The following is a 20,467-nucleotide window of genomic DNA, read 5'->3' on the forward strand; positions in this document are numbered from 1 at the left end:
TTCTAGATAATTGGAGGTTAAGTTCTGAAACTTCAAAATTTGGAACATTTTGATAGTGAAAGTATATATATTTTACAAAGTTGTAAGTGCTAGTGATCATAAATATAAAATATCCCAGAGCTTTCTGTGAACACCTGCTCTCTCAGCTATGGGGATATCTGCTGTTTTGGAAAATAATGGCTTGGCTGACAAGGCCAGAGGCTGGTGCAGACCCAGAGGCTTGTCACTAAAATGAGTGTGACCTTTGGCAAATCATTTACTCTCCCTGACCCTCAGTGTCTTCATCTGTTAAATGGTGTGTGCGGTGGGGGATTTGGAAGAGGTGATACCTACAGCCTTTTCTTCTTCACTAAGACTCTGGAGTTTGAAGATATTAGCATTTTTTGGTAAGAGTATGTTCTAAGTCATGGTAAAATGAACATCCTAAGTGAAAAGAAATGATTTCTGGCAGCAAAATGACAGACTCCTGTAAGCAGCCTTGCCCCAATACTTCTAATGTCTTTGGAGTGTTCTGATGTTTGTAATCCTTCATGACTTACTCTTTCCACGTTGTATAACATGATGCTAACAGTTTTTTGAAGGACAGCTTTCTTGGGTAAATAATGCTAGGGGACCTTTACAGTGAATGAGAATAAATTAATACCACATTCAGAACCTGCACCTTTTCTCTCATTTTCTTTTTAAAGTCTGTTTCTGTGATTTCAATGTTATGTATAACAATGGAGAGACGTTTCATAGAACTTTGAAAAATAATATAAATAAAGCTACATAAGAGATAGAATTAAGAATTGGCATCCTACCTGCTGGATCGAGCTTAAAAGAAAAGTCAGCAAAGAGAATATAATGCTATCCTAAACAACGTTCCATATTCCAGTTTCGTTGGTTTAAAATTTTAATTGTGAAGATCAGCTCAGACTATTAGGCTTATAATTAGAGACGGTCTCATAGAGAATGAGAAAGTATTTCAGATCCAGAGCATTGCTTACTACAACCCAGGCATGCATTTTTAATGAACCACTTGCTGAGTACCTCTGGGGAGAGAATTATGCTTACTGCTACATTAAAAGTAATGAGAAAAATATAAGTAAGATACAGTGGCTTCTTAAATGACAAAAAAATGTTAAAGTAACATCAATGTATATTTTATTCCTTTTTTAGATATGCATGAGAGTTCTATTAATGCAAAAAAAAAAAGGGCTGAATTTTGAGGGGAAGTCAGATTTTCACAGGACTGTAAAGAGTTAACAGATGCCCTAGAAAGGACAGATCCCAAGTGCCAATACAAGCCGTTTCAGTCATGGAATATTTACTGAGCATTTAACTGATGTTCCTCCCCACCCCCCATGACCCCTCTAACCACACTTTGCTAGTTTAGGAAGGGAACTGGGGGCTTTTTAACTTTGGGTTTTCAGAGGACAAAGATTTTTAATCCCTCATGGAAAGAATTTAACAAGAATTCTTCAGGACAACAGTCACCAATATTTCTTGAGCTTTGTATGTTCCAAGCAGCAAATTCTATGTTTACACATGTACTCTCATGACTTATCTGCCCTTTGAAGAAGGTTCTCTCATTATCCCCATGTTACAGAGGAAGGACACAAGGTTGGAGAGGATCAGTTGCTTGCTCAAGGTCAAGCCGAGACTAGGGTTCATAACAACATAACCCTTATAGTCTATATGGGAAATCCAGAGAAGGGGCAGGCAGGGGCACACATGTCAACAGCTCATGGCATTCTTGATACATTGGCTAAAGGAATTTGGCATAGACCTTTAGTTGCTTGGGTTCCATGGTCTCTGTCTTCTAAGCTGGGTAGAACCTCTCCATACCCATGAAGCCTTAGCTACAGTTCTAATGCCCTAGCCTTTCTAGGAGGGAGTGCTAAACAGGTGGCCTCTCCAGGAGAGGCTGTTAACCATATATGTGTGCATTCACATTCGCTGCCAAGTTTTTGTTTTGGTCACCTCTCCTGCACATTTTAATCTGGAGACGATTACGGTCCATTCTGGGAAGGGATAAAGGGGATTAGCATTTGTGAGGTCAGCTCTGACAGTGTCCCTTTGTGCCTGGGTTCCTGACCTTGATCAACTTCTCTGCTGGTTAACGGCAGAGCACTTGCTGCACAATGAGCACACATTTCAGTGAGCTGGAAAAATAAGGGAAGCAAGCTTCCAGGCCCTTTATCTCTGGAGATTACTCAAGTAAGTGAAATGCCATTTGGATGAAGTTTTATTAGTCAGTGGCTTCCCCAAAATTTCTCGGAAGTAAGAGTGAAAGAGTAATAACACTACTAACATCAAAATAAGACGAATGGAGGCTACATTTACTTAATGCTCATGGGGTGATTTGCAAGTATTGACCTTTACACCTCACTACCACACTGTGGGTTATTATCATGCTTTCCAGATAGGCAGACTGGAGCTCAGAAATGTGGTTGCTTGCCCAAGAGCACACAGCTTGGAAGTGGAGGAGTTGGGACTTGAGCCCCACATCCTTCACTGGGCAGCTTCCACTGTGTAGGCAGCTGTAGTCTCAGTGACACGGCGGCGCTGAAACCCGTCTGATGGCACAGGAAAGAATTCGTTAGTTACAGCAGAGAACCTCCTGATTCATAAAGGCTGGTAGACACCAAGAGAGGTCATAGGAATAATTCTAACACTTTTTGCCTCACACAGCAGCCAGCCTTTTGGTGGGGGTTGGTTTAGGAGCAGCTGCAGTTTGTTCTGGAAGCAGGAGGTGGCCTAGTGACCTGCTCTGCCCCAGCCTTCCCTGCTTGTGATTCTGCTTCCCTACTTGGGGATGCAAATGCAGGCTCCTGGGTCACAATGGGAGTGCTCAGATTTCTGGTGTGAGTGCCCCTTTCGAAAAGTTAGCTATTGTTTTCTTTATTTCTTTTAAAAGTGTGGAGAGATGCTGAGATATGCAAAACAAAGCTCTTAGGACAATAAACTTGATGGGGTGTCCCCGTGTTTTTTTAAAAAAAGATGGTTAAAAAATACTTTCGAAACTGAACAAAAATGCTTGCTCTTCTAGACTAAAGTTAGAAGTGCTTGATTGGAATTTATCTTTCTTTTCCAACCGAGTTTGTAAAAAAGATGAACATGTAGGGTCTTCAAGATACTGCTCACTCTGCTCTAAGAATATCCTTCCTCTGGAGACAGGGCCAGTGTCGGAGAAGTGGCTCAGTGGCTTCCACTAGACTTAAGAGAGGAGTGTTCAGAGGAGTGATCATTTGCTCCATCACTGTTTCCTTCCAGGTAACAAACCCTTGGAGGAGGCAAGTCAGGGCAGAGCCTCAGTGGGTGTTATAGCTCAAGGAGACCATCAGCGCGTCCCTGTCCCTGACCGGGCAGGGCAGAGGAGAAGACTGCGGCCAAGGATGTGGCTTCTTAAGGTCGTTGTCTGGGCAGGGGCTCAGCTGAGCCCAGGACTCCCATGATTGAAGAAGCTTCTGGAAGACAGATTCTGCCCCTATTGTATATGATTTTGATAGTATCTCGCTTGGTGACATTTGTTAAAAGGTAGAGCTGATCCTGTTTTACAAATGAAAGCGGTGAGCAACAGTCAACAGCTCCTTGTAACTGCAAAATTAAGAGGCACTTGATGGGATGAGCACGGGGTGATATGCTATATGTTGGCAAATTGAACTCCAATAAAAAAAAAAAAAAGAGGCTAACTGACACTTCAACACTGCCTAAGGAACTCGTTCATGGAAACAATTGAAGAACTGAAGTCATCTGGTTAATTAAACACACACACGTTCATGAAGATACCACTTAGGCTTTTCAGAAGGCACATACCTCGCTGTTGGCGCTTTCCACAAATGAGCCCCCAAACATGGCAGCCATCCACCTGCAGCTACAGATCAGCAACGGTTTGTGGGCGCTGATGGCTCCATCATCCAACCTAAATGTCACATCTGCCCAAGGATTGAGGAAACAGAACCGTGAGCCAGCTCCGCTGAGTCTGCCTTGTTCATCAACCTACATCTCCTGCTCCTCTCTTCCGTATCTTTCCTTCGTGATTTTGTATCAACCTCTACCTCTGGAACTGCCAATTCCTTCTATGCCATCCAAGGATCAAGGGGTAAACATTTAAAATTGCACCTAAGATCCCAGCACAAATTCTCTGAACCATACAGTAACACAAAGGAAAGGAATATTTTTCTTTCTCCATACTCTGAAAAATTTCAAACATAATAAAAACAGTGGAAGAAATAGTACATTGTTAATATTTTGCCTCATTTGCTTTAGCTTTATATGTATGTGCGCATTTGTGTGTAGATAGTGAATACGTGTGCATATGTATATATACATGTATATTTGGATATATATATATATTTGTGTAGACATTTTTTAACAGCATTACACTTCAAACTATCAAGTTTTCTAAAAATAAGAGCATTCTTCTAGATAATCATTATCACGTCTAAGAAAATTAGCAATGATTCCCTAATATCATCCAATATCTAGTTCATATTCAAAATTTTCCAGTTATCTCTAAATTGTATTTAGTTTTTTTTTTTTTTTTTTAAATAGACAATCCACTTGAAGCTCCACACTGTATTTGGTCATTATGCCTTTGCATTAAGGGGACTGTGATTCAATTCATTTCCCTTAGGGTCCATTGTTTAATTTACTGCAGGTTTGTAACACTGCTTTTCATTAGCTTTCAGGATGGCTTCTGTTTCATGATGGTCAACGTTTCAAGTAAATATTATTTATAAGCTTTAAAATTATTGAACAGACTCAGTAACTGATGACTAAATGTATAGTACTAAATGTGTATTATGACAGGCATTATGAAAGATAAGGGATGAAAGAGAAGTGTCCGCATAAGGAAAAGTCAGAAAGTTAAATTTTTACAATGAAACACACACACACACACACACGCACACACACACACACACACACACACAAAGGCAATTTCAGAAGTTAGTAAAAGTCTGTAAAGCAATTATGTGAAGATGCTGTGGGCAGTGGACAACATTGTTATCAAGGACAAAGAAGAGGAGAGGAAAATATAGAAGAGCAGGGTAAGGGAGTGTGGGAAAGAAAAGGAGGGGAGGTGGACAGATGAGGCACTCCCGATAGCAGGAGAGTTGCCAAAATCACTTCAAGGATTTCCAGGCCAAAGGGTCAGTGGAGAGAGTAGACTTGGTCAGGGAAAGGACCCTGAAGGGGAATTGTGAGCATCAAGCCAACTGGCTCTGGTGCTGGCTCTGGCTCAGGGGTCGTGTGGCCTAGCTATGAGAAGCACTGGTGCTTTAGAGGGGAGCTTGCGTGCAAATCCTGGCTCTACCGTTTACTACCTATATAACCCGGGGCAAGTTACCTAATCTCTCTGTCCTTCAGTTTCCCCATCTGCAAAATGGAAAAACATCTAGCTCTTAAATCTGATGAGAATTAAATAGGTGGATATGTGCAAGCTAGAAGGGTACATGAAAAAAATAAGGATTTATACATGTTAGTGATGGTTATTCTGTCCCCTACTCGTGTATGGCTAATGTTTGATGAAACAAGACCAAAGGGATCGATGCCTTTACCATTGGACCCACTTACCTGAGAATGTCCCTTTGCTGAGACACTCTTTTATCCGATTGGCCTTCCTGACGTGAAATGCTTTGGTAATCTCCTGGTTCATGAAGGCTTCCTTGTTCATGATGTTTTCCACCATCATCCTCAGATCAAACATCTCTAGAAGCTCTGCAATCTGAGCCAGGCCCACCAAATCCTTCTCCTTCTCATCCAGTTGTCCTGTATAAAGGAACTGGAGCAGGGTCCGAAAAGGGCCTGGCTGGACGGATGAGTCCATTCTGACCACGGTGATGGGGCTCAGCCGCTTGGAGACAGGATTGACTTGCATCTCCTTGTGCATGTCAAGGAACCCCTTGCTCCAGCCTGACAAAGTCTGCATCTCTGGAATTGAGCTCTCAGCTTCCAGCCCCAGACTCTCCTGTTGGGACAGGCTCTGGCTCGAGGACTTCCACTGACTGGTCTGAAGTGTCCTTGGGGCACCTTCCTCCCTTTCCTCATCCGGGTTAAGGCTCAATGCCTGCCCCTGGAAATCCCGGCTCTTCTTCTCTTTCTCACCAGCTCCTTCACTCGAATTTGGGGTTTCTTCACATTCCATTAAAAAAAGATCATAAAATTTGGAAGAGGAGGTAGCGAGGTAAATTCGATGTGCAAAGATGTGCTCCTGGTCCTGAAGGATGAACAGGACATCGGCACACAGAGGATTGTCCAGTAAACAGGCAGCTTCGCTCATCCCCGTGGAGGGACATTCTGGAACTTTGATGACTGGTGGAGGGGCTTTTGGAGGTAGGAATGGTGCCTGAAGTAAAGGTTTCTGAACTTTCTTTAGGTGAGATTTCCAGAACTGCAGGTGTCGGCGAGAAATCAGCGCTGCTCGGATTGCATTGTCAAACACATCCTTGATGCCGAACTGGTCAAATACGCTTGTCTCATAGTATGGTATGCCGAGTTCCTTGGCAACCTCTCGGCCTTTTTCTGGGGGCAGAATATCCCCTCTCTTTATGGGCCTAGAATAGAGGATTTAAAAAATTATAATCAGCCTCATTTTATTTTATTGTATTTTTTTTTGTGGGTGGAGGTGCACCGTTCCGGGAAGTACTGCAATACCAGGTCGATGTGCGGAGTGGATGGAGCAAGCTCCTATTCCATCTCCCTGCTCCAAAAATCCATTTAATATGTTGTCCTCGGATAGAGGATGTATCAGATACTAAACTGATAAGAACAGATACTACACTTGATCTTAGCCAAAAGGCCGGGAATCAATAATCAGCCTCATCTTAGGGAAAAAATGGCAATGAGGGCCTATCAAAGTACCTGATTGAACTGTACCTTTAAAGTCCTAAGCATAGTTTAAAAAATTTTTATTTGAAGATTTTTATTTATTTATTTGAGAGAGAGAGATGGAGTACGAGCTGGGTGGGGAGGAGCAGAGGGAGAAGCGCACCCCCCATGAGAGGGGAGGCTCCATCCCAGGACCCCGGGATCATGACCTGAGTTGAAGGCAGGTGTTTTACCAACTAAGCCACCAGGTGCCCCTCTATGCAGGCTTTTAAAAAGGCTCTTGAAAAACCTATCAACCTTAAGTCTTCCAAATCTAAAGGATTTCGGCCAGCAGGAAAAGAATGCTTTCAGCAGTAACTACAATAACTGAAGTATCAGCCATTTACTAGCTATATGGTCCTGGGCACGTTACTTAAACTCTTTAAGCCTCAGTTTTCCTATCTGCAAAATAGGAATAATAATAAATATCCACATTTTAAAGGGCTCCTGGGTAGTTGAAATGAGACAATATGCTTAGCATGGTACCTGGCCCACAGTAAGCAGCTAACAAATATCAGCCGTTCCCACAATTACCACCATCACCACCTTCATCTTTGTCACCAACACCTTATGCTTACATTTTGCTTTATAACTTTGTGACGAATCCATATGCTTTTTCTCATTTGAGCCTCACAATAATCCTACAGGTGTGATTTTTCATTCCACCTTTGGAAGAAACTGAGGGGGTTTAAAAGGCTTGCCTGAGGTTACATTTGCAAGTTGCCGAGAGGCCTGTCAAGCAATTAGGGTCTAGAATCCCTTAGTTCTAGACTGGTTAAATGGTCCACATCCAACAGCCCATTAGGTCCCTTCCATCACATCTGTGAGCCTCCTTTCACATCTAACTGCTTCTCTTCTCTTCCATGTCTGCAGTCTTACCCTCATCCTCTTTTGCTTGGACTAGTGCATTAGCCTATCTGTCTTCAGACTCTGCACATTTTAGCTCACAGAGCTCACTGCTGCATGGAAAATCCTTACATAACACAAGTATGACTTTAGGCTGGGATTCTTTTTAAAGATTTCCTCTGGATCCACAAAGCCCATGGAACAGTCTATGGCCTTTAGGCCGGTACACAAGGCCCATTACAATCTAATCAAACCCAAGGAGGCCAAACCTTTGGATGCAGTGTAAGCAGAAGAGTGCCATGACTATAGTGTAACATGGTAAAAGACAGGTTCTGGAATATAAACAAGATGTGTCCAGACACACTCTGGATTCTGGAAGACGCAGAGGTGACAATCCATTCTGTAGATTAGCTCTGAGATTTCATAAGGAGGCTGTATTTGAGCTAAGCCTTGAAGAGTTTCACCACTTAGTGATTTTCAAGTCAGTCCCAGGAACCAGGAGCACAAAATGCCCGGAAGAGCCAATCTGGAAGTTCAGCCTTTCTCTCTGCACACCCATCTGCTTTTTCCTTGCCTTCCCTCCAGGTCTCCAAGTACAAATTCTAACCAGTCTTATACTCTCCTCCAGCTTTCCACATGCCTGTGGTTGTGAGGCCCCACTATCTTAGCCTATTCTTTCCCACAGAAAGTTCTGGATGCCAGGGCAGTCTCTCTTTCACCATGAGCCTCCCTGTGTGGCTTCTAATATGCAATGCCTAGTCTACAAATTTAATAGGACTGTGAAAATTCAGTTTTCAGAGTTTTCAGAAAATTTATCTGAAATGCATCAAGAACATCAGAAATTGTCAAAAGAAAGTACCATTTGCTTTTGCTGTGAGTGTAAAAAGCTGTCTCTACGAAATTTTTGTAATAAGCCTATTAGGCAAACATCAAAGGAAGGTATTAATATCAACATTTTTGGGAAACCCATGCTCTTCAGCAAAAAATTTAGTAAAACATAAAATATATATAAAACTATTTTTTATGAAGGGAATATGGAGGGGGTATGGGATTTTTTTTTAAAGATTTTATTTATTTATTCATGAGAAACAGAGAGGCAGAGAGGCAGAGACATAGGCAGAGGGAGAAGTAAGCTCCGTGTGGGGACCCTGATGTGGGAATCAATCCCTGAATTCCAAGATCACAACGTAAGCCAAAGGCAGACGCTCAACCACTGAGCCACCCAGGCATGCTGGGGGCACAGGTTTTTAAAAACTCTTATTTCCCCCTCAAATTGGTACCCACATTTTCTACAGAGTCAAACAAATCCTTAAAGGTGATTTTTAAACTTGTGACCCTTTAAAAACATAACTAATAGAGACATTTATAAAACAGTGTTGCTGTTTTGCAACTATGGGTCCATAGGATTTTTAAAAACTAGACACTGGGGTTTTGGGAATGAAATATTCTCAGAGGTTGGACTGAGGAAAATGAGATGACTAGGATGTGTTTATTTGTATGAACCTGATATTGCTGGGGCCAGGAACTGTGGCTAACGCATCCCAAATGTTCATTAACTTTATTATAATAATCATAATTTCAAGAATGACATTATAAGGAGTAACCAATATTTTGTTCAGTGTTTTACAAATTTCAAGGCACTTCTATTCATACCATGTCACAGTGGAGGAATTCGCTTCCAGCACTGGCCAACCATTTTACAAAAATGGGTTCCTTACCTAAGAGGGGATGGGACAGCTAGCATGAAAAGGGTCAGGATTAACAAGCACGTGGCTGATTGATGGGATCCCAGAACCACTGAAGAGCACAACCTGAGGCTACAGAGACATCTGTTACCTCTGAATTTGAATTTGGCGAGCACAGCAAAATACTGAGTCCCTTGGCTTACCTCGCTAAAGGGCGTCTGGCTCGATTAACAGCTTCAAGATCAGCATAGCGGAGATCTAGCTGGCAGCCAACTAGAACAACAGGTGTGCGAGGGCAAAAGTGCTTGATTTCTTGATACCACATGGTTTTCACATGATTTAGGGAATTGGGATTAGCGATCGAAAAACAGAGGACCACAACATCAGACCTAAAAGGAAATCACAAAAGAAGCTGGATTGCCTTAAAACTTTTTTTTTCTTTTATCATTATGGTTCCTCCCCTCCCCCATCCATCTAAGGCTATACCATGTCACAATAAACAAAACAAAACAAAACAAAACAAAACAAAACAAAACAAAACACGGGTATTAAAATACATCTCGGAGTCATGCAAACAGCCTGAGAAGCCCCCACATTCCAGCACCAACACAGCCTGAATTTGTTTTCAAACTGCACTGCAGAACACCTATGTATTGAAGTTTCCAATGATGTTATTTTACAAGATAGATGATTACCCAAACTTGATTCAGTCCTGAAGCCACAACATGCTGAACTATTTCTGTTTGTCACAAGAAATAGTTTCAAGATAAAGTAAAACAATAAAACTACCTTTTATCAGTTTAAACGTAAAGGCAATGATGACTCAAACCCAATGAGATAAAGCAAACAGTTTAAACATTACTGAAAACATAACAAGTATTTGCTGTACAGGGTCAGCAAATACACAGAAGGATTTCTGCCCTTCTTCCCACTTCAGTATACATGTAGAGAGCACAACCACTTATCTGTTTCTGAAAAGAAAATGTCCTGAATTTGCAGGGATTTTGACTCTCTACTAGGTAGATGGCAAGAAGGTCGTATTTAACAGAAAGCCAGCAAGAGTCAGGTGGATGACTAATAAGAGAATGTTGGAAGCAGATTTCTCAAATGTTACATATGACACACAGCAGGTAAGTGGAGAAAAGAAAAAAGTACTTTATAGTCAATTTTGACATAAGGATCTTCTATTTTTATATAACTTACCATTCTAGAAGCCAAAGAACCGTTTTTACAAAACAGTTGTTCAATTATGGTGTTTGACAGCTGCTAAATGGTATCTTTAATAAGAATTACAAGCCAATCATTCTAGGTCAAAATATGCTGAATGGTGACTTTGAAAACATTGAGGCAGAAGAACATAAAGAATAGGAAAAATTATGCCCAAGGATTCAAGACTATCTTGCAGCTAAATTCAGAAATAAACTCTTACAATATTATTAGATGTTAATTTATTGCCTTTATTGTTTATGTAATGAGAAGAATCAAGTCGATGAATCAAAACACCTTCTTTTTAAATCATTAATGAGCTTTCCCCCCTACATATCAATGAAGACAAACAAATATATCCAGGCAACCATAAAATTTCTAAAAATAATCATTTGCAATGCAGAAAACTGCAGGGTGCTTACATTAAATGTAATTCACAAGTTGAATCTTTAAATTTATATCCCAGAAAAACTGCACCAGACCACAGCAAATAGAGGGGAAAATCCTGAGATTAAGATATTTACAAATTATAAAAGAGGACCTAGGACTCAGAGTAGATGAATGTATTAATCTGCATGTTTAGAATGTCCTTGAAATAGATATTATCAGAGATTCGTAGACACTGGAAAATAGATTATGTGTAAAAATATGCATAAATATATAAATGAAAGGGAAGCATGTCTTGTCTTCGGGATTCTGATTTAGTTAGTGGAATATTCTGTGCACAGCCTTACTTCTAATCAGCATAAATAACGGTACCCAGGAAAGCCAAGAATGCTTTGAATTTTACATTTTTTAGGAGCTGAGTTTTCTATTATTCATAATCCTATTTATATAGGATATCTGATGCAGCTCCGCTCTAAGCTTCATCCTGATCATAAAACAAAGCCACCATGAATTTTGGCACAGTGAGATTAACATGGCAATCTGTGAGGTTCAATATTATAGAGAAAGAATTGAGGAAATGTATCCAGCACGTAAATGTGGGATAGCATGTATATGCATAAAATTGTTCTAATTGGTGCCTATTTCCATATTGAAGCACATGGCTATAAAGGAAATATTCTCAGAGCTTAATTTATATGACAGACATGTAGCTAAATGTCAATTCTGTTATCTAATTTTATGATACAGCATGTGAGGTTTTGAAATCAGAGCTGGCTCGGTTGCCAAGGTTACCGTGATAACACTCATGCCACTGAACACATACTAGTTACTATTCAGCTGACCTGTAAACAAGTACAGACAGGACCTTGGGGGTTGGAAAAAATGGAATCTCTTGATGGTAGTAGCATAATGCCATCACACAATACAGGTCCGGAGGGCCCAACCTCTAACTGTGTCGCATCAATATCTCAATGCATGAAATGCTGTTGGAAAACTAGAAAAATAATTCAGTGTTCTGTAAATATTTTGCCTCAAAAGGATGACAGTTAAAGAAAGAGAAGAGGCTGTATTGAGAGCAATACTACCTCTGAGGCTAGAATAACGTATTGAGTCAAAATTCTATTTGTATTTTCCTTTTATTAATGCTCATTTAGGGGCTCTGAGAGTGCCTCTCCATTGGTTTACACTGAAAGCAGCTAAAAATTAAGATCATATTTGACCTCCCAACTTGCTTCACTGTCTTCGGTTTAACCTTGTTGGTCTAAATACAAATGCAAGTGAAGGAAACATGATATACAAATTATGGAGAATCCCATTTTTCGGTCCTACCCTAAAAATATAGTACTCTAACCCTGATTCTAACCAAAAGGCTGGGAATCAATGGATGTAGTGACGGATGCTGTTTTGATACATTTCTCCTTATCCCAATATTCTTTTCTAATCCCTAATTCTCCACACAGCAGGATCCTCTGCAATATAAACACCTTTACAATCAAGTGACTATTCTGAGAACGCCCTGTATTCCCTCTCGATTTTGAGCTGCCCTTTTTTTTTTTTTCTATCTAGTCAAGGAAGGCACAAGACCTGCAGCTAAGAATATCTCCGGCTCTAGGCAGAATTCCAAGGAACTAGAGATATTAAATAACTTTTAATCAAAACATTCATTCCTGTGTGGAGACTGTTCAGTGTCTGACACAAGCTCGTGTTTAAAAATGCCATTCCTATGAAAGATAAAAAGGAAAAGGCAGGTTCTAGCATTTCCACTTCTGTGGCTCTGTTACATTTTTTTTTTTTTTTTACTCTGAAGAGTTGAGTTTAAAAATAATTGGGAGGGGGAGGTGTGATGAGGTGTTCTCACATACTATGCAGCAGGGTTAGCCTAGAAATGACCTCAGGGTTCCTATTTCAGCTGTAAAAAGAATCTGGTAGGGTTTAAATGGCGTCCTACAGCTATTTGGAGTAGAAAGAACAGGAATTTGAGAATGCAGAAGCAAAGCACAGAGTGGTCGAAACTCTGAACGCCAGAACTTAGAATATTGAGAAGGGGTAGGAAGAGGTTTAGATTTTTTTTTTTTTGGACCTGGAGAAGTGGCTTTTTAAAACAAAGCCAGGATTACAAAGGATTTATGAGTGCAAGGTCTCAGTTGCTTGCCTATGGAATGTTTATTTTGGGGAGAAAAATGTAATTTCTTTTCCTTAAGGGGAAGATATTAATATAAACATTTCTCCAGAGTACAAACACATCAAATAATGCCAGTGGAGTAATATTTTGAGTAGTTGAGTCAAAAAGAATCCACGGTCAATCTCTGTGTTGAAACAATTGGGAATCTCACTTCACAGAGAGGTGGGAGGTGGGGAGGGGATCAGAGAGAGCCCAAGTCCTCCCAAAATGCTGGAGTTGATAAAGCCAACCTCAGCTGTATTAGTTTTTCTTTAGATATTAAACAAATAAGACAGCATGTTTTTTTCAGTTATCTTTCAAGGAGACCACGGACCAAAGATAGCATGTAAAAAAATTGCAAAGATATTTGGATAGTATAAGGAGTGTGTGCAAAGTTGGGGACAATCTTTGTTGAAGGATGAAAGAAAAAAAGATCTGAAAACAGTGCATCTTACCCACATATCTTAGCTCAAGCAAGACTTGAAACAGCAAAAGCCATACAAGTTCCCAAGGCCTCTGTAATGTCTACAGTGAAATAGAGCCAACCAACATGGTGGGGAATGGTCAGAGGAGCAACCAGAAGGTAGACTGCTTTTCTGACGTGAAATACCAAATTCATCCTTTGAAGAAGTGGTTGAAAAGGGTAGAGGGTAATTGTGACACTGCGTTGTTAAGAATGGACTTCCCAAGTTCTTTCCTGTCACAGAAGTGCCCTCATCCTCCTTGGTTTATCTCGCCTTTTCTAGTGCCATCCACCCTGCCACCTCTTGGTTAATCTTGTCTTTCCTAGTGCCATTCATCCTGTCACCACTGTCCAGCTAAGGAGCTGCGTGAGGGTCTTGCATTTCCTTTACCTGAGAGCCCAACACTAGGCAAATCTCATGAACCCTAGTGAAGGTTCGTGGTTCCAGCTGGTCCTCCAGATAGCTGTGAGTGGGACTGCTGAATGCCCTTCTGCCATGGGCCAATTCTTGCTTTGTCTCTTGCTGACTAACACTTGGTGACCCATAGTAAACCAACGGTTTCATTGTCTTAAGTTTCACTTGGAAGTATCTCCTTGTTAACATACTCTTTAAAGCCTTTTGTTCTATGGTAGGATCCTATCTCTTTACACATCAGTACTGCCTACCACTTCATTTTTTTAGTAGAGACTCCTATATCCTTCATACTGGTAGAGATCATGATCACATTTTTTGAAGATTTTATTTATTTATTCATGAGCAACACACACACAGAGAAAGAGAGAGGCAGAGACACAGGCAGAGGGAGAAGCAGGCTCCATGCAGGGAGCCCGATGTGGGACTCAATCCCGGGTCTCCAGGATCACACCCTGGGTTGAATGCGGCACTAAACCGCTGAGCCACCTGGACTGCCCAAACCGCTGAGCCACTCGGGCTGCCCTCATGATCACATTTTAATGGGCTTCTTTCCTTTGTCAGTGTACACAGGTTCCCTTCTGGCAAAGACTCAAGTAGGAGACTCTGACCTCCCCCTTTGAGGCTTCAAGCTTCCTTCTCCCACTATAACCTCTGTAGGTTCTTTACAGAAACATTTTCAAAACCATTCATGTCAACAACACACCTTTCATGCATATAGTCTGACAGCGCTATGCAAACAGATCAAAACAGCACAAAACAGCTGGGAGCATGGCAGAAAAAGGGAATGTGTAACACGTGGCTTTGGAAAATTTTAGTAGGGAAGCAGCCCGGTGTGTATGAGATGCAGAGGGAGTTGTCAGTGATCGGTGAACATAACCATCGGGAGATGAATGGCTCTGTAAGCTCATACTCATGGAAGATGGAGAGGTCTGTAGGGGAGCGCCTGGCAGGGGGTCTGGGGAGAGCAGGGCAGTACCATGCAGTGCCCTGGATGTGAGCAGAGAAATCAAGTCAATACTTTACCAATAGCAGTGAGGCTTCTTAAGTACAGATGTTATGTGGGGAAAACTGTCAAAACACCCTGCAATATATCCAGATTTGGGAGTGATTAGCATGCGCAACTATTTCTTCCAAGCCCATAACTGCATGTTTAGTAGGAAGCAACATTTTAAAACAGTCTTCCCCCACCCTCCAAAGCTGAGGCCAAAGCAGTGCTCACTCTTATGTGCAGGAAAGCCGTATCAACATCCCACCAATGCCACCAAACCCTGAGAGACTCAAAACTTGAGTCTTAAAAAATGGTTGGTTCTTCTATATCACGATACAAATATCATGGAGGACCTTGGTCCTGCCATAGAAGGTTGTGGGTTATCATCCAATAGGAACTGGCTGTTTTTCATTCAACTCACCCCATTTTCTATACTTAGCACTCTATGGTCCCTGTAATATACTCTTCCATCTCTCACAATCATCAGAAAAAGTTGAATGCATGTGAAATCGGGTGAAGCACAAGTAATTTATTAGAAGAAATAGCTTAAGCAACCTTATTTAACTCCTGGTCAATGACAGCAGGAAGCATTGACATAAAGAAGGCTTGCTGAACAGGAGGAGGAGAAACTGTGGTAATAAATTCCCTCCTAACACCATCTCTCATCCTCATTCCTCTTTGGCTTTCCCTGAAGCTAAATGACAGAGGAACTTCCTGCACTGTTCACTTTTTCTTCTGAGAGCAACACTAGCTGTAGATAGAAGAAAGCCTCCCTATCAGCTTGAATGCCAGATGGAAGGTCTCTGGGATTAACCTCCCTGACTCTTCTGAAACAAATGTAATTAGCAAGATCATTCCACCCCAACAGGAAAAGGAGTTTACCCAGACTGCTTGGCAATCCTCTTTGAATCTATAAAGGTACAAGGACTTGTCAAGTCACTTATCCAATAGTAATAAGCGATCATTCAATCATTTCTTCCAGCAATATTAACTGATAATGTACTATGTATTGGGTACTCTCCTAGACATTGAGATATAGCAATTAATTAAAGATACAAATCACTGTCCTTGTGCTTATTTTGTATTCTAGTGGAGAACAGAGACAATAAGCAAGAATAGAGTAAACTATGTAGTGGGTTAGGTACTGACAAGTACCAAACAAGGAATATAGCTGGAAAGGGGGGACAGAAATATTAGGGACAGAAGATGCTTTTGGAATGAGGTGACCAGGGAGAAGGGAAGTGAGGGAGCTAACATGCTATCTGGGGGGAGAAGAGAAGTGAGGGAGCTAACATGCTGCTATCTGGGGGTGACATGGGGGGTGGGGAACACTGTGGAAAAGGAAACAGCTGGTGCAAAGGCCCTGAGGCAGGAAGTCTCCCTGAGGGTGAGGCGATGGGTGAAAAAGCAGGAGCTGAGCTCAGGGAGGCAAAAGTGGACCAAGGTAGGAGGGCCTCATGGGCTGGTTCTTATTTTGAACAAACATTAGGGAGTTTTAAGCAGAATGACAAGATATAAACTATGTTTAAACAGGACTGCCTCACCGCTATAATGAGAAATGACTAAATGGTGTGTGTGTGTGGGAAATGTCAGGGGGAAGATGCAGAAGGATGGGACCAATGAAAAGGTAATCCCAGGAGAGATGATATGACTTTAACCTAGGAGCAGTGCAGGTGGTGAGAAGTGGCCACATTCCATATATATATATATATGTATGGGGTGGGGTGGGAGGAGCCAGCAGGATTTGCTCATGGACCGAGTGTGGGACATGACCAAGAGGTATCAAGAATGATGTCAGAGTATTTGCCCTGAGCAAGTCTGTCTTCCCTGCTCCTGGTGCTGACGTGTGGAGTTGAGCATTTCTAACACCGAATTGTAATTATTTATATTGCTGACTTCCCCACTGTACCATAAGTTTCATTTATCAGGGCTTCTGTCCCCTTCCTATTGTGTGCCACACAGTGCTTGTGACAAAAAGAAGCCCCTGATGACTGTGTATCAAAAAAAAAAAAAAAAAAAAAAAAAAAAGGCCTTATAGATACTGAAGGATAAAGGGCATAGATGTAAATGTGTCTGTAGTCCTAAAATCTAAAAGAAATGAGTTTAGGTCTAAAATAAGTCAGTTCAGGAATATGTTAGGGTTTTAATAAGGAGTGAAAACAGTATGTGAGCTATTATATTTCTTCAGACAATTACTGCTGAAAGGCATATAATATCTCTGGTATACAGCAGAGAATAACCAGTTAATATACATTTTTTAATTATTGGAATTTATCTAAAAAATCCATTTACCCCATCTAATTGGATACTTTCATAACACCAAGATAATAATGGATTAATGATCTCTTCATGGAACCAGATTATCTCTAGGAGCAAAGGAAGTGGAGAGAAACAGGCAGGTTACTTTCGGGAAGTAACATAGAATTAAGGCTGAAGGGAGTAAGTACCCTCCATATCACAGGTCATCTTATTTTTTATTTTTTGTTTCTTAAAGATTTTATTTATTCATTTGAAAGAGAGAGAACATGCGTGAGTAGGGGGAGGGGCAGAGGGAAAGGGAGAAGCAGAGTCCCTGCTGAGCAGGAGGCCTGATGCAGGGCTGGTTGATCCCAGGACCTCAGGATCATGACCTGAGCTGAAGTCAGACACATAACCATCAGAGCCACCCAGGCACCCTAACCATCATGTTTTTAAAAAAACATGGCAAAAACTAAAAAAATTAAAAAAACCCAAACCCCCCAAAACAAGACAACCCCCCCCCCCCAAGTAAAGCAGAAAGATAGCCAAGGTGATAAGTTGAAAAGACTATTTGCTAATTTTCTTTATCTTTCTATAATTCAGCACTCTGTCCTTCTGACTATATTCTCTAGGCTGGGGGCATAGGGGGGTTTCCAGGGAGAGAAGAAAGTGGTGGAATGGTTTTGGACACCTAATGAAAGGCCAAAATTCAAATTGTTGATAAGATTCACTAAGAAAAATATCTGTGTAAATGTCCTGTGAACCTTGCATACCAATTATTGTCAGACAAACATGACTGTGGGTTCCAAAGTCACCAAAGATGTATCTTGCACGTTGCAGCTAATAAGAATGGCGGAACATTCTCATCAAGGGAGGTTTTCCTTTTGGCTTCCCAGCTTGTGTCCTTTATTGAAACGTTAACTGCTGAAAGCTAGCGATAGAATTATCCCCTGAAGACACTGCAGAATTACTCCACAGTCTCTTTCTTCTTACCACTTAATTTAAAAGGGAAAACTGCACTGGCTGAAATATATTTCTTCATCACAACATTCCAGTATAAAAACACCACAAACTGATGAAAAGTCAATGCACTTAGCTATTACTTGACCCAACTTGTCAAGCTTGCAGCTATTAAGCAGTAATAGGAAAAAAAAGGTAAAAAGAAGGCACAATGCAAGACATCAATAGATTGAACAATGCATATGTCCCTTATTCTCTCTACCCATGTCAGTGGCCTCATTATTTATGTTTCTATGGCACCTTGTGGGACATCAATGCTTTTCTGGCCTGAATCACGAGGGACTGTCTTTCCTAGCCATGTGACCAGTGTTTGGGCAGCAGCCAGCCTCCTTCCAGGTCCTGGAGCATGAGTGACCCCAGCCATCAATCCAAGACCTGTTGCTATCTCATTTGGCACTGCTGTTTCACAAGGACAAATTCATCCTGGGGACAGGGCTCGGTTGGATAAAGAAATCCCAGTTTTCTGGCGTTTTGTCTTCTGGTCACAATACAAGATGGACCAGTTCAGAGCAGGAAGGACAGTGTGGGACAGCAGGCCGAGGGTGGCACAGAGCATGGCTTATTTTCTGTGTGCCGGATGATATCACTGCAATCCTATGCTGATTGTTTTGGTGCAGAATCTATACATTTCCACCACATTTAAGTGTTTGAATCATTTGTATGCATTTAGTCTAATGCATTTTTGTTCATCTGTTTTGAGTAAGCCCAAAGCAGTAATAATGCACCTTCAATTTTTCTACTTAATGCCCTCGTCTTTGGGCAAATGGACTTAAAGTGAGCAAATATGTATACAGATATATCTATATACATATTTTATAAAAATATATTTATAATAGAAATAAATAATTATGTATATTACAAAATGATTCATGTAAAGATCTTGAAATGACACCCAGAAAAGAAACAACCTACAATGGGAAAATTGTTAGTATTAATACAAGTTATCTTCTGTTTAAGAATACTCATTCAACCAAGGCTTTTTGAAAAGAACTTACAAATCTAAAAATCTGAGGGGAAGAGGTTGTATTGGGGATGTGGCTCAGAGTACCTCCCTCCTTTTTCTCCTGGCCTTACAGCACATCTTTTCATTTGCTAATTCATTAAGGAGAGCCTAGGTACCAGTGTTTTCCATCCTTACCACCCTCATGGTGGTACATGATTTGTGATTCTTACTATAAAAAAGTGCAAATACAATATTCAATCTAGTAGAATAGTTTGGAGTTTCGTTACAGTGATATTTCCTTGTAAACGCCTTAGAAGATCCTACCATGTATAAGACTGATTGATTATATACATTATAATTGTTAGCTAACATTTATTAAGCTCTTCTCATGTTCCAGAACCTTGGCATTGGAGAGTAAACATAAAATTCCTGTTCTACAGATACTAGGAATAACAGCATATGGGCAACAGAAGAAGATGATGAAGGAGCCCATTTTCAAACAGTGTGAGCATGGCTATGGTAGAGATTTGCCAAGATGCCTGTGGAACATAAAGGAGAGACATTTCACCTGGATTCTAAAAGTGACAGGGAGGGGGAGAGAGTATGGAGGGAACTTCTGGGAGTTTGTGACTCTTGTTCTAAATTCTTAGAATAGTCATGGTAATTAACTAGGTAAAGAATAGGTGGGTGGGGGTGTAATTTCCATGTGGATGTAGTGTGTGTTTGTGGGCCTACAGGCTACAGAGAATGCAGAACTGAAAAGAGTCTGTTGTGTCTGGAGCAAGACATGAGGCTGGACAGGCAGGCTGGGACTCAGTCCAGGGAAACCAAGCGGGGTGGAACCTCGAACCTGACAGGCAGCGACCTAAAGGACACCCCTAGCCCACCTCTGCACCCAATTCTCAGCCAGGGTGACTGCTTACAAAATGGACAAGGTCATTTGTATACTCCCACAGGTTATCACTGTACTCTCCAGTTCCAGAAGGAACCAACTACAAAAGCCCATATTGTTACTATTTGAGGGAGAAACAGGGAAACAGAAAACTTTCAGGGAACATGGTGTCCTCTATTCAGCTGTCACAGGGCACCTGGTCCAATGTATCTTCTCTGAAAAAGATACAAACATAACCACAGCCAAAGTCACAGGCCTCTTGGTCAGACTGATGCACACAGCTGAGGGCTTATCTCTGGGGAAGGGGAGTCAGCATGATTTGGGGAAAATCTGATAGTGTTCCATCACTGAGCTTTGAGATTCTAGAGCCA

At 41.2% G+C, this 20,467-nt stretch overlaps 1 protein-coding gene, 1 long non-coding RNA gene and 1 other non-coding gene across 22 annotated transcripts in view; 1 reads left to right on the forward strand and 2 right to left on the reverse strand.

Moving 5' to 3' along the window:
- RHOBTB1 (Rho related BTB domain containing 1) overlaps positions 1–20,467 on the reverse strand; it is a 117,890-nt gene that overhangs the window by 10,914 nt on the left and 86,509 nt on the right. For 19 of the 20 annotated variants that reach the window (XR_007410114.1, XR_007410113.1, XM_025435336.3 and 16 more), the window contains 3 exons: positions 9,587–9,772; positions 5,560–6,539; positions 3,799–3,917 (listed from right to left, as the gene is read on the reverse strand). Coding sequence is in view for 18 of the 20 variants with exons in the window: in XM_025435336.3 (XP_025291121.1) it covers positions 3,799–3,917; positions 5,560–6,539; positions 9,587–9,772 (1,285 nt within the window). In the remaining 2 variants the exon portion in view is untranslated. Of the gene's footprint in view, positions 1–3,798; positions 3,918–5,559; positions 6,540–9,586; positions 9,773–15,038; positions 15,097–20,467 lie in introns of all 20 variants that reach the window. The other variant, XM_025435341.3, reaches the window with a different exon arrangement.
- Positions 1,979–4,229, forward strand: LOC112651933 (uncharacterized). Its single transcript, XR_003131166.3, has 2 exons — positions 1,979–2,199; positions 3,256–4,229. It is a non-coding gene; the product is annotated as an uncharacterized LOC112651933 (long non-coding RNA).
- LOC112652050 (U2 spliceosomal RNA) lies at positions 6,606–6,796 on the reverse strand. The gene has a single exon (XR_003131217.1). It is a non-coding gene; the product is annotated as a U2 spliceosomal RNA (small nuclear RNA).

The sequence above is a fragment of the Canis lupus genome, chromosome 4 (assembly GCF_003254725.2).
Source record: "Canis lupus dingo isolate Sandy chromosome 4, ASM325472v2, whole genome shotgun sequence".
Classification (NCBI taxonomy): domain Eukaryota; kingdom Metazoa; phylum Chordata; class Mammalia; order Carnivora; family Canidae; genus Canis; species Canis lupus.